The sequence below is a fragment of the Stenella coeruleoalba genome (assembly GCF_951394435.1).
Source record: "Stenella coeruleoalba genome assembly, chromosome: 7".
Classification (NCBI taxonomy): Eukaryota; Metazoa; Chordata; class Mammalia; order Artiodactyla; family Delphinidae; genus Stenella; species Stenella coeruleoalba.
The window spans coordinates 66,314,449-66,329,321 of NC_137153.1; the positions used below are offsets into that span (position 1 = coordinate 66,314,449).

At 39.6% G+C, this 14,873-nt stretch overlaps 1 protein-coding gene across 8 annotated transcripts in view; it reads right to left on the reverse strand.

The window, feature by feature from the left end:
* The window catches only part of KDM4C (lysine demethylase 4C), a 451,309-nt gene that overhangs the window by 345,850 nt on the left and 90,586 nt on the right, over positions 1–14,873 (reverse strand). For 7 of the 8 annotated variants that reach the window (XM_079925522.1, XM_079925523.1, XM_079925525.1 and 4 more), the window contains 2 exons: positions 13,918–14,078; positions 7,956–8,131 (listed from right to left, as the gene is read on the reverse strand). In XM_079925522.1, coding sequence (XP_079781648.1) covers positions 7,956–8,131; positions 13,918–14,061 — 320 coding nt within the window. In that variant the 5' untranslated portion in view covers positions 14,062–14,078. Of the gene's footprint in view, positions 1–6,518; positions 6,654–7,955; positions 8,132–13,917; positions 14,079–14,873 lie in introns of those variants that run through there. The other variant, XM_079925529.1, reaches the window with a different exon arrangement.

Sequence of the window (14,873 nt, forward strand, 5' to 3'; positions counted from 1 at the left end):
ATAGTTGGGTATTAGCTATTGAGGTTAAAGTCTAAAATCCCTGAATATTTGAAACAAACACTGATACTAAACTTGGAAAAAGGGACCAGTTCACTTACTTGGTACCTGATTCTAATGAAACCTGGCTACAGTTTCCATCCCTAATGGACTGCCAAACAATCACGCCTATTCCACAAATCCAGCATCAACTTGCTCAAAACTGATTCAACCGCACTTCTTACCCAGAACCTTTCATTCACTATAGCACAGTTGTTAAGAGACAGGGCTCCAGAACCAGACTGCTTGGATCTAAATCCAGGCTTTGCCATTTATAAGCTACATAACCCAGGACAGGAGACTGAATCTCTCTGGACCTCAGTTACTCCTGTATAAAACAGGGATAATAACAATTGAGCTGTTGTGAAGACTCCATCAGATAATTCTGTAAAGCACTTAGCTCCATGCCTAGAAGAAAGTACAGATCAACAATGTAAGTGATGGGAAGCAGCATATTACTCACCTCCACAAACTTTTATAGTAAAGATATGTTGGAGGTCTCCAGATTTCCTTTGGACTAAGTTATGTTATTAACCAAATGAGCGTGTTATCCCCTCTACCACCAAGCACATTATGTACTGTGTACCTATGCAAGGGCATGTACCGAAGGAGAACAGATGAACAGAAAGACCAGAAAAATGCCTCTTGCCTACCATGAAAATTAGTCCCATCTTAGGACCATTCCATAACTGTTATGAAGACCATGTGATCCTAGTGTAGCTGTGAGTGGACAAGTAGAGCCTTGGCTTGAGGCTTAAAACCCATTTCACTGGCATTTGAAATAAATTTTCATATGAAACTCACAGAGAAAATATAAAAATATAAATTTCAAAGGTAACAACAGGGGCTTCCCTGGTGGCGCAGTGGTTGAGGGTCCGCCTACCGATGCAGGGGACACGGGTTCGTGCCCCGGTCCGGGAGGATCCCACATGCCGCGGAGCGGCTGGGCCCGTGAGCCATGGCCGCTTAGCCTGTGTGTCTGGAGCCTGAGCTCCGCAACGGAAGGGGCCACAACAGTGAGAGGCCCACGTACCGCAAAAAAAAAAAAAAAAAAAAAAGGGTAACAACGTTACAAAAATTACAGTGAAATTAATGCAACTCAAAAGATACATCAACTTTGAAAGAAATGACATTTAATCTGGAAATAATCTTTCAGACAATTTCTCATGATAGTCATATTTTGTAACGAAAAAAAAGAGTCCACTATTTTTTTTTTTGACCACTCCACGTGGCATGTGAGATCCTAGTTCCCCAACCAGGGATGGAACCTGAGCCCACTGAATTGGAAGCATGGGTTCTTAACCACTGGACCACCAGGGAAGTCCCTAGAGTCCACTATTTTTTAAATTATCTTTGAACTTCAGAATATCAAGAAATGTATATTCTGTTAATAAGTGAATCTTTACAATCTGTTTAATAATTTATACTACTTCAAGTATATTTTAGCTTCATGACACTATTTATTTTTTCAATCAACATATATTGAAACAGCACCTACCATGTCCCAGATACTGTACCAAGCACTGGGTACACAGTGGAACACAAAACAAAGACTGTCAGCTGAACGGCTACCTTCAGGAAGAGTCAATCTACCACTAAGCCACCAGAATAAAAAACAGAGATATGAATAAAGTAAGTGCCTAGTAAGATAAATTCCCTCTAAATAGAAAACTGACACCATGCTACGATAATCAAATGGGCTAGAGATGATAATCAAAGTTTCTCCGTGACAAGAGAACACAGGACTTTGAGACTCTGTACTCATCAATATTTTGAATCGCCATGTATTATTAACAATGATTGTTTCCGGGAGTTGAAATTACGCATTTCTATAATGTTTGAATTTTTAAATAAGCATACATTAGTTTTGTAACGTTTCTGACCTTCCTTCAAAATCCATCTCAGTAGCACCTACGAAATGAAATTACACCATTCCAATTAACTACCACAGAAGGTTTACCTTCCTTTGAAACCCCACAGAACTTTCTCATAATAATTATGATGATTTTTAAGGATATTAGCCAACATTTTCTAGTAAGTATTATCTGATTATTTCCAAGTACAAACAGTCTCTTGAAATATCAAAGTAGTCAAGTAGAGGTTCCACTAAATGAATTAAGCTATTTAATAGTTTTTTTTTAAATAGATCTTTATTGGAGTATAATTGCTTCACAATACCGTGTTAGTTTCTGTTGCACAAAAAAGCGAATCAGCCATATGCATACACATGTCCCCATATCCCCTCCCTCTTGAGCCTCTCTCCCATCCTCCCTATCCGACCTCTCTAGGTCATCGCAAAGCACCAAGCTGATCTCCCTGTGCTATGCAGCTGCTTCCCACCAGCCAACTATTTTACATTCCATAGTGTATACATGTTGATGCAACTCTCACTTCGCCTCAGCTTCGTCCTCCCACCCCATGTCATCAAGGTCATTCTCTATGTCTACCTCTTTATTCCTGCCCTGCAACTAGGTTCATCAGTACCCTTTTTTTTTTTTAGATTCCATAGTATGCATTAGCATACAGTATTAGTTTTTCTCTTCCTGACTTACTTCACTCTGCATGACAAGCTCTAGGTCCATCCACCTCACTACAAGTAACTCAATTTCGTTTCTTTTTATGGTTGAGTAATATTCCATTGTATATATGTGCCACATCTTCTTTATCCATTCATCTGTCAATGGACATTTAGGTTGGTTCCATGTCCTGGCTATTGGAAATAGAGCTGCAATGAACACTGTGGTGCATGTCTCTTTTTGAATTATGGTTTTCTCAGAGTATATGCCCAGTAGTGCGATTGCTGGGTCATATGGTAGTTCTATTTTTAGTTTTTTAAGGAACCTCCATACTGTTTTCCATAGTGGTTATATCAATTTACATTCCCACCAGCAGTGCAGGAGGGTTCCCTTTTCACCATACCCTTTCCCGCATTTATTGTTTCTCGCTTTTTTGATAATGGCCATTCTGACTGGCATGAGCTGATACCTCATTGTAGTTTTTTGTTTTTTGTTTTTTTTGCAGTACGCGGGCCTCTCACTGTTGTGGCCTTTCCCGTTGCAGAGCACAGGCTCCAGACACGCAGGCTCAGCGGCCATGGCTGACGGGCACAGCCGCTCTGCGGCATGTGGGATCTTCCCGGACTGCGGCACGAACCCATGTCCCCTGCATCGGCAGGCGGACTCTCAACCACTGCACCACCAGGGAAGCCCCTCATTGTAGTTTTGATTTGCATTTCTCTAATAATTAGTGATGCTGAGCATTTTTTCATGTGCCTCTCAGCCATCTGTATGTCTTCCTTGGTGAAATGCCTATTTAGGTCTTCCACCCATTTTTTAACTGGATTGTTTGGTTTTTTGATATTGAGCTCCATGAGCTGTTTGTATATTTTGGAGATTAATCCTTTGTTGTTTCATTTGCAAATAGTTTCTCCCATTCTGAGGGTTGCCTTTTGTCTTGTTTATGGTTTCCTTTGCTGTGTAAAAGCTTTTAAGTTTAATTAAGTCCCATTTGTTTATTTTTGGTTTTATTTCTGTTACTCTAGGAGGTGGGTCAAAAGAGATCTTGTTGTGGTTTATGTCAAAGAGTGTTTTTCCTATGTTTTCCTCTAAAAGTTTTATAGTGTCTGGTCTTACATTTACATCTTTAATCCATTTGGAGTTTATTTTTGTGTATGGCATTAGGTAGTGTTCTAATTTCATTCTTTTACATGTAGCTGCCCAGTTTTCCCTGCACCACTTACTGAGGGTTTATCAATTTTGTTTATCTTCTCAAAGAACCCGCTTTTAGTTTTATTGATCTTTGCTATTGTTTTCTTCATTTCTATTTCATTTATTTCTGCTCTGATATTTATGATTTCTTTCCTTCTACTGACTTTGGGTTTTCTTTGTTCTTCTTTCTCTAGTTGTTTTAAGGGTAGGGTTAGATTGTTTGAGATTTTTGTTTCTTGAGGTGAGATTGAATTGCTATAAACTTCCCTCTTAGAGCTGCTTGTGCTGCATCCCATAGGTTTTGGGTCATCATGCTTTCGTTGTCATTTGTTTCTATGTTTTTTTTTATTTCTTCTTTGATTTCTTCAGTGATCTCTTGATTATTTAGTAGTGCACTGTTTAGCCTCCATGTATTTGTGTTTTTCACGGTTTTTTTTCCTGTAATTGATTTCCAATCTCATAGCGTTGGGGTCAGAAAAGATGTACGACTTCAATTTTCTTCAATTTTCGGAGGCTTGATATGTGACCCAAGATGTGATCTATCCTGGAGAATGTTCCATGTGCACTGGAGAAGAAAGTGTATTCTGCCACTTTTGGGTGGAATGTTCTATAAATATCAATTAGATCTATCTGGTCTATTGTGTCATTTAAAGTTTGTGTTTCCTTGTTTATTTTCTGTTTGGATGATCTATCCATTGGTGTAAGTGGGGTGTTAAAGTCCCCTACTATTATTGTGTTACTGTCGATTTCTCCTTTCATGGTTGTTAGAATTTGCCTTATGTATTCGGGTGCTCCTATGTTGGGTGCATAAATATTTATAATTGTTATATCTTCTTCTTGGATTGATCCTTTGAACATTATGTAGTGTCTCTCCTTATGTCTTGTAACAGTCTTTATCTTAACGTCTATTTAATCTGAAATGAGTATTGCTACTCCAGCTTTCTTTTCATTTACATTTGCATGGAATATCTTTTTCCATCCCTTCACTTTTAGTGTGTATGTGTCCCTAGGTCTGAAGTGTGTCTCTTGTAAACAGCATATATATGGTCTTGTTTTTGTATCCATTCAGCCAGTCTGTGTCTTTTGGTTGGGGCATTTAGTCCATTTACATTCAAGCTTATTATCGATGTGTATGTTCCTATTACCATTTTCTTAATTGTTTTGGGTTTGTTTTTGCAGGTCTTTTTCTTCTCTTGTGTTTCCTGCTTAGAGAAGTTCCTTTAGCATTTGTTGTAAAGCTGGTTTGGTGGTGCTGAATTCTCTTAGCTTTTGTTTGTCTGAAAAGCTTTTGAGGGACCTCCCTGGTGGCACAGTGGCTAAGAATCTGCCTGCCAATGCAGGGGACACAGGTTCGATCCCTGGTCTAGGAAGATCCCACATGCCACAGCACAACTAAGCCAGTGTGCCACAACTACAGAGCCTGTGCTTTAGAGCCCGCGAGCCACAACTACTGGAGTCCGTGCTCCGTAACAAGAGAAGCCACTGCAATGAAGAAGGAAGGCAGCCAAAAATAAATAAATAAATATTTTAAAAAATAAAATAATTATCTTTAAAAAAAAGAAAAGCTTTTGATTTCTCCATCGAATCTGAATGAGATCCTTGCTGGGTAGAGTAATCTCGGTTGTAGGTTTTTCTCTTTCATCACTTTAAATATATCCTGCCATTCCCTTTTGGCCTGCAGAGTTTCCACTGAAAAATCAGCTGATAACCTTATGAGGATTCCTTTGTATGTTATTTTTTGTTTTTCCCTTGTTGCTTTTAATAATTTTTCTTTGAATTTAACTTTTGTTAGTTTGATTAATATGTGTCTTGGTGTGTTTTTCCTAGGGTTTATTCTGTATGGGACTCTCTGTGCTTCCTGGACTTGGGTGACTATTTCTTTTCCCATGTTAGGGAAGTCTTTGACTATAATCTCTTTAAATATTTTCTCAGACCCTTTCTTTTTCTCTTCTTCTTCTGGGACCCCTATAATCTTTCTAACACTGGGTTAGGAAAAAAAAAAAGTTGGATAAAATTGCTTCTGCAATCTTGTTTTAGCATTGAACTTATTAGAGTTCTTAAAGAGTATAAAAGCAAACAAGTCTAGTCCAAATAAAAGTTTCACATTCTCAATCAATGAAATCTGAAACAATGAGGCTTTACTAATGCCTATGGAAAAAAACTCAACTGTTATAAAGCAGAAACTAACACACCATTGTAAAGCAATTATACTCCAATAAAGATGTTTAAAAAAAATTCAAGAGGGACTTGAATTAATTATAAAATGTCTAATTGCTTTGGATTAGCCAGAATGCTCCATAATAGGAACTTCACACAGAAAAAAGATTCTTCAAGTACCATCAAGTGCTTACTATGTCAAATATAAATTTTTTTTAAAAGATATCAACTAAATTTATCCAAAGGACTTAATCTCATGAATACCCATCCAGAGAATTTAGACACTGATGTTTTTTGGTTGGATGATTGGTTGGTTGGTTTTGGGGGGGTATTTTTTTTTCCAGATTAATATTTTGATCTAAGGCCTTAACCACCATATCAGAAACTTTAAAAAAAAACAGTGGGGGGGCAATTTAATAACAATCATAACTGTGATAGTTTCTAAAATATATCCACAAATTCTTTGATACACCTCCCTTCAAGACTTACAGCTTAATTCTCCTCCCCTTAAGTATGGGCTGCATTTGGCTTATAACAAATAGAATATGGCAGAAATGACAGTCAAGAAACAGGTCATGAAAAGACATTGTGTCTTCATCTTGGTAACTCCTGGATCACCTGCTTTGGAAGAAGCCAGCTGCCACAACACGAGGAGCAGTTCATGTGGCAAAGGACTCAGGACTCCAGCCAACTGCCACGTAAGGGGAGCAATCTTGGGAGAAAATCTTCTAGTCACAGTCAAGCCTTCAGGTGACAGCAGCCCCAGCCAACTTGAATGCAACCTCAGGAGAGGCCCTGAGCCACAGCCACCTGGCTGAGCCACTCCCAGATTCTTGACCTTAAGAAACTGAGATGTTAAATGTTTATTGATTTAAGATACTAAGGTTTGGGGTGATTCGTTAGATAGCAGCAGGTGACTAACACAATACTGGTGGCCCTTCAAGTCATTCAAGGATTTTCTTTTTAAATTACTCATCTTCTAATATATATAACTTATCATTTAAGACTTAAACATTGTCAGGACTTCCCTGGTGGCACAGTGGTTAAGAATCCGCCTGCCAATGCGGAGGACACGGGTTCGAGCCCTGATCCAGGAAGATCCCACATGTCATGGAGCAACTAAGCCCGTGCGCCACAACCACTGAGCCTGCACTCTAGAGCCCGCGAGCCACAACTACTGAGCCCGCGAGCCACAACTACTGAGCCCACGTGCCACAACTATTGAAGCCCGCGTGCCTGTGCGGGAGTAGTTATACCATAGAAATAGGCAAAAACCACAAATCAGGGTTCCCCTACCTCCCCGGAAACTTGTTGGAGCCCATGCTCTGCAACAAGAGAAGTCACTGCAATAAGAAGCCCGCGCACCACAACGAAGAGTAGCCCTCTGCTCAATGCCAACTAGGGAAAGCCCACGCGCAGCAACAAAGACCCAACTCAGCCAAAAATAATTAATTTTTTAAAAAAGAGGAATGCTGGGCTTCCCTGGTGGCGCAGTGGTTGAGAGTCCGCCTGCCGATGCAGGGGACACGGGTTCGTGCCCTGGTCCGGGAAGATCCCACATGCTGCGGAGAGGCTGGGCCCGTGAGCCATGGCCGCTGATCCTGTGCGTCCGGAGCCTGTGCTCCGCAACGGGAGAGGCCACAACAGTGAGAGGCCCGTGTATCGCAAAAAAAAAAAAAAAAAAAAAAAAAAAAGAGGAATGCTATTTAAAAAAAAAAAAGACTTAAAGATTGTCACACACAGAATAAAATTTGCCTAACAAAGATGAATCAAGTGTAGAATCAAAAACTCATGGCAACTAAAAGATAGGAAAAAAACCATTTACAAATATTATGAATGAGATGATAAAACGAGGAACAATTTCCCTAGCAGTAAACTAAAGTAAGTAGGCAGGCAACCACCTGAAAAACAGAAAACAGTAACAGTTAAATGAGGACTGAAAGAGATTGTGCAGAAGACTCCTGCTTTTCACCACAAGCTCCCATCTACTTGGTTACTTACCATGTTCACCTATATCTTCGAAAGAAATAAAAATATTAAACTGAATCTACTCACTTGCCACTGTTGGCCAGCTGCCTGAACTCCTTCACTGTCATGGCTTTTTTCTGGATGTTGTATTGAGTGAACAGTCCTGACTGCCCTGTGACCATCTGCTGAATTGGCGCTGGAATAAGCAGATTGTCAATGTCATCATAGCACTGCCTTGGCTTCCACTCCTTAGGAGGAATAACCTAAAAGTAAAATAATGAAATATTATTTGGAAAACATTCCAGGTAGTTATTTAGCTTTCCTATTCCAACAGAATACAAGTGAAGAATTTCTCAGCATTTATATGACAAATGTGTAAAAGAACTGTGAAGATTCACATTAAAGGAAATGCTTGCATTCTCCCAAATATTCACCTTACTGACATGACTTTTTTAAAACAGCAAAATTTACTGAGTACTTACTATACAAAATACTGTGCTTGTATTAACTTATTTTTTAGTGGCTACTGTTAACCTCTCTGTTTTAAAGGTAAAATTGAGAGACACACAAAAGTAAAATAACTTGCTAGAGTTCAAGTGCTGTTTACAGTACCATGAGAAAAATAAGTATTGGTTTAGTTGATACCTTTTCTTTAAACACCTCTCACACAATATGGCAAATCAGAGTGGTGTGCAAGTAAATGTTTAACCAACAACTTTCCAGGGAGGTGGGGGAACCCTGATTTGTGGGTTTTGCCTATTTCCATGGTTGTAACTACTCCCATCATGGCCAATTTGAGCTTACCAATGTGATGTCACTGAACATGGGGTTAGAAAAGATGTGCACTCTCAATTCTCATGTGCCTGTATGAAGTAGCTCAGCACACCATTGCTTTCCCATAGTATTTCAACACTTAATTACTAACAATGGAAAGATCATCAACAGTAAAACCAAAAATACATAATCATATGATCAAAAATTAGAAGGAAGTTATGAATTGAGTTATGAATTGAGTCATGTTATGAATTGAGTCAAGTTATGAATTGAGTCATGGTTTATAGCTGGAATTTATCCACCTTTAGAAGTTATCTTAATTTTTAAAGACAAACTTCTTTTAAAAATTTAATTGCAAAATATAGATAGCACACATACAAAAAATGCATAATCACAAATATGTAGCTTTGTGAGTTATTATAAAGCAAACACCAGAGTACCCACTGCTCAGGTGTGAGAAGTAAGATACTTCTGGCACCCCAGAGATCCTGGTGCCCTTTTCCAAATACATCCCCCTCTTACTCAAAAGATGGTCACAATCATGGCACTTACGCTATTAATCTCCTTGCTGGGCTTTATAGTTTCATGTCTGTGTGTAAACCCTGACAACAGTTTTTTAAATGTACAGAAACATAAGCATCCATATATACATACATTCTTTTTTTTTTTTTTTTTTTTTTTTTTTTTGCGGTATGCAGGCTTCTCACTGCTGTGGCCTCTCCCATTGCGGAGCACAGGCTCCAGACGCGCAGACTCAGCAGCCATAGCTCACGGCCCAGCCGCTCTGCGGCATGTGGGATCTTCCCGGACCGGGGCACGAACCCGTGTCCCCTGCATCAGCAGGCAGACTCTCAACCACTACGCCACCAGGGAAGCCCCCTATACATACATTCTTTATCTTTTATATTTTACTCAATTTTTTTGTGAGATTCAAATATGATGACCTAGGTAACTGAAGTTCATTGACTTTCATTCCTACTTAGTATGCCTTCGTATAAATATTTATTTGTAGGGGTGACTACTTGGTGGTCACTTGTTTTTTTTCTAATTATTGGCAACTGCAAACAGCACTATTAACATTGCTGTATGCATCTTCTGCTGCATGTGGGCACACGGTTCTCAAATACACACACGCACAGATCCTCCTAACAGTGAAACTACTGGGACATAGGATATGTACAGATCAAACTTAATCGTTATTACCAAACTTTTGCCAAAGTGGTTGTACGATTTCATACTCCCGCCAGCAATGTGTGAAAGTTCCTGTTGCTCCACATCTTCATCATCACTTTGCATTGTTGATCGTTTAAATTTTAGTCTTTCTGGAAGGTGTGTAATGGTACTCAAGTTGGAGTACCATTTGCATTTTCTGATAACTAAAGAAATCTCTTCATATATTCACTGACCCTACAGATATCCTCTTTCGTAAAGTGCTTATTCAATCCTCTTGCTCATTTTACTATGGCACTGTCAGTCTTTTTCTTATTAATGTATAGAGATTCTATATATAGTCTGGTTATTCTTAGAAGAATGTGTGTGTATATTTGCAAATATCTATATGTATGTGTGTGTACATATATCAAATATCTTCTCTTACCCTGTAACTTTCCCTTCAACCTTCTAAACTATATTTTGATAAACATAAGCTCTTAACTTTAATATAATCCAATTTCTTCATTTTTTGCCTTGATCTTCTGTTTAAAAAATATGTATTTTCCTACTCTAGGGCATGAATACATTCTATTTTGTTTTCTAAGAGTTTTCAGGTTTTGTCTTTCACATTTTATCTACACTGCACCTGCAACTAGCTTTTGTGAAAGCTTTAAGTCAAGCTTCGTCAGATGAGAAAACCTGGAGTCGGGGAAGGAGTGACTTGGCCAATGTTATACACCTGATAAACGACTCTATTAATTCAAAAAAGAGGTGGGGGGAGCAGTCAAGTCTAAAATTAATTTTCATCAGCAATATGGAAATATTATACATTTTATTTTCTCCAAGGTATGTTAGCTTAAAATGAGCTAAAAATACATACTATCTTAAAAGTATATGAACAATCGCACCAAATGGATATGGATAAACATATTACATTGTCTTGATCACATATTGAAAGGGGAGAGGGCAGTATTTAAGAGTGTTATAAATACTAACTTTTTCTTCATCAGAAATAAATGTGAGTGTTCCAAAATATAAAACATAGATTTATTCAGGCTCCTGTTTAGAAATATATCTACAATCAAAATCAATATTATGTTTAGAGTTAAATATTTTCCTGTGTTGTGAAAAACAAGGCAGTTTTTCACCCCAGAAAAATTCTGAACCAAATTTTCTTCTCTCAAGTTAAACAAGGAATACATTTACAAAACTCTAAATATTACCTTTGTGAATATTTTGTGCGTGTGTTCATTTACTTCAATTAAAATGTTCAGACAGAACTTTAAAAATCTGTAAGTTCAGGCGTATAACAAAAATCTTATTTTTTAACTATAATTTTAAATCTTAACACATCAGATTTTCTTACATAGGAATCGTAAGCACAACATACTTAGGACTTTATATATATATATATTTATACATATATAGATATAGATATAGATATAGATTGCATATTACCATTTCCCCGACCCCAGCCTGGGCCCTATACCAGTAAAAATTGTCCAGCTACAATCTGTATTTGCACTACTTATCCTGAACTATGTTGCTATTACTATCATCTACCAACTGAGAAAGGAGCAGGAGGAGGAAGGGCGGTGCTTCTCACACTCTTTCTTCACCTTTGGGCACAGACAGCTACCTGCACCCGCTAGGCTACTTGTGAAGCTCTGTATTATGCATAACCTCAGGCCCAGAACAGGCTATGTCCAGAATACTGCTGCCAAAGAATTTAGCCATTGCTCGTATAATAATGCTTCATCATAACCTTTCTCCACAAAAACAGTACAAGTTTTACATTTAAGGACACTGTCACTTTTCACTTTCGCACCTGGACCACCAACTTTTTAGACAAAAAGTCAGGGTGTCAAACCTCTCACTCTGGAAAAAAGAAGTTAAATCTAAAGTATAAATCTAAAAAAATGTCATCAAACAGACTACCCTGGTGGCGCAGTGGTTAAGAATCCGCCTGCCAATGCAGGGGACATGGGTTCGAGCCCTAGAGTCCGGGAAGATCGCCCATGCCGCGGAGCAACTAAGCCCGTGCGCCACAGCTACTGAGCCTGCGCTCTACAGCCCGCGAGCCACAACTACTGAGCCCGTGTGCCTAGAGCTCATGCCCCGCAACAAGAGAAGCCACCGCAGTGAGACGCCTGCGCACCACAATGAAAAGCAGCCCCCGCTCGCGGCAACCAGAGAAAGCCCGCGCACAGCAACGAAGACCCAACGCAGCCAAAAATTAATTAATTGATTGATTTTTTAAAAAATGTTATCAAGCAAGACAGACTGTAATCTGAGGCCAAAGTCACTACTGTTGGAATTTCTCAACCACTTTCTTCAAATCATAAATTAAGACCAATTCATTAAATGGTGCATCAACAAAGAATTTCATAGGTGGTTCTGTTCCCCAGGGCTAGCCCTCAAAGTAAACTAGCACCATTAATGCAGTTTTGATCTTTACAATTTGATTTGATTTGGTGTAGTTTTATACATTTGCTGTTGCTGTAACTTCCAGAAAAAGAAGGAAATCAGGTGAAACTGAGTCCATGTGACTTGATGTAAAAGATAGCAAAAATGACTGGGAATAAAACAGTTTATTGTATTCCTAATATAAGTAAAAGGAAATTACCACAAGATTGAATAAATGAGTAACTCCAGCTTTGTCAATGAGTCTCACTTAAAAAAAAAGTCTGGACTCAGGTGTGTCTGGTTCAACATTCAGAAAACTAACTGTCGTTCTCATTAACGTCATTCTGTCAGAGAACACCCAAGGCAGCACAGGTGTCCTCTGTGTGCCTGCAGCTCTCTTGTGAGGGTAGTGCCTGCTTCCTCTTCTAAGGTTACTAAACGTGCCCCCAACCACAGAACATTCACTAATCCCAGTGGAACACAGTAAGATATATGTTTTCAGGCAACAAAAGAGGGAGAACAACAGGACAAAGGGCTGCATTCAGAGCCCAGAGTAGAGGACAGACAGTCACCCTAACACCCTTCTGCCCAATAAAGCTCAAAACCTTGCTAACCGGTTCATTTTAAGTTTATGATCAAAATTCTGTGTGTCAAATGATTCTGAAATATCATTCTCTTCAACTTGATTTTTTTCCTCCTCAAAGACAACCCAGAAATGTTAAGGTTTCAAAAATGAGATCTTTTAAGAGCAAACCTAATGAAAAGATTAAGTAAGGATAGCTCATCTGAGAAATTCACTATAAACCTTTATCTTCCTTTTCTCTCACCCACCCCTAATCAACTTTCACTCAACTTAACATCCCCAAATTTTAAACCTTTTCTAGGAGTGATCTGAACCATACATATCAAATAACAGACTTCAAGGCAGAGATGTCAGAATAGTCCAAGGTTACAAGCAGCTGCGTCCAGATGCAGGAGGAGGACTTGAGCACCAACCCCTGCCCTTCTGCAAGTTCTCTCTGAGGCTACTGTCTGCTTTCAATGCTACTGGACCTTCCACGGAGATGGGCTTCCAAGTAGAACCCGTGACGAGCCACAGTAGAGAAGGCTCTGCTGGGGCTCAGGAATTTATGTGGTGATGCCAACAAGTCTACAGAAACCCAGATTATAAACTTAACATTTAGAACAAGAACAAAACAAAGCAAGTAACAATAAAATCTATTCTTGAGGAAAATTTTAAATTGAACTAGATTTCCATTATAGAAAGATATACCTATCTCAGGTTAAATTCAAATCTAGATAATCTCTCTTTCAAAGCTCTAACTCTGGGCTTATGGGGGCAACCCTGCAATGCAGTCTTGAGCGCCTTAGGGACCACCTTATGTCCCTGAGCACATCACAACTACCCCTGACAAGACTCCCTGCTTCTGCTCTGCCTCCCCCTCAAATTCATTCCTGATGTAGAAGCCAGTGTGATCTTATCAAAATAATGTCACAAAAATAACAAGTAAACAAACAAGCAGCCACCATATCCTCTCTCCTCTACTTTAAGCCTATCAATGCTTCCCATTGCATTAACTGCATTAATGGATTAACAAGAACAAAGATTTTGCAAATGTCTTCCTTTGGAAGAAACAAGTTTCCACATCAAGAAGACTAAGCATAACTGAAAGGCCAAGTGATCATTTTCTGGCTTAAAAGATCTGAGGATAATCACCTTTGCAAGACCCGCTCGATGGGCTCCTTTAGACTCCATGTATGCGAGGTATTTGTTGAACTCCCGGAATTCCTCCATGCAGGGTCTGAAGGTCATGATCTTACAGCTGGGGTTGAGCGGACTCTCCACCTTGGCCACCTCCATGATGGCTGGGGCAGTCTCTGCAGAGAAGATGATGTGGGCATCAGTGCTGAGTTATTGGGTGGTGAGGTCAGTGGTCATTTCTCCCAAATAGCAGGTAAGCTCCTCCAGCAAAAACTCTTCTAGTTACTTAACCATTCCCTTCTACCACCCTGTTAGGGAGACCCCCTCATCTCTCCCCAGACTCCTGAAAAGAAAAACTGCCTCTAGTTACTCCTCCTCCCAAGCTTCTATTCCTGGCATTAAATCACTGACCTAATTATATTGCTCTCCTCCTCAGAGTCCTTCCTAGAAAGAATGAATTTTCTAGGGACTTCCCTGGTGGCGCAGTGGTTAAGAATCCGCCTGCCAATGCAGGGAACAGGGCTTCGATCCCTGGTCCGGGAAGATCCCACATGCTGCAGAGCAACTCAACCCGTGAGCCACAACTACTGAGCCCGCGTGCCACAACTACTGAAGCCTGCACGCCTAGAGCCTGTGCTCTGCAACAAGAGAAGCTACCGCAATGAGAAGCCCATTCACTGCAACAAAGAGCAGCCCCCGCTCGCTGCAACTAGAGAACGCCAGCGCACAGCAGCAACGAAGACCCAGTGCAGCCAAAAATTAATTATTTTAAAAAAGAATAAATTTTCTAACTTTGCAAGTTTACAGAAGGTGTTGTTCCTATGCACCAGCTCTGAAACAGACTCTCATCCATGCACCTATGTAAGGGCCTGGTGCCGGCTGAGAGGTTAATGGACAATATTCCACATCCCCAGCACAGGGCTTACTCAGGTGCACTTCTACTCATCATGACATGCTTTCCTACAACAACT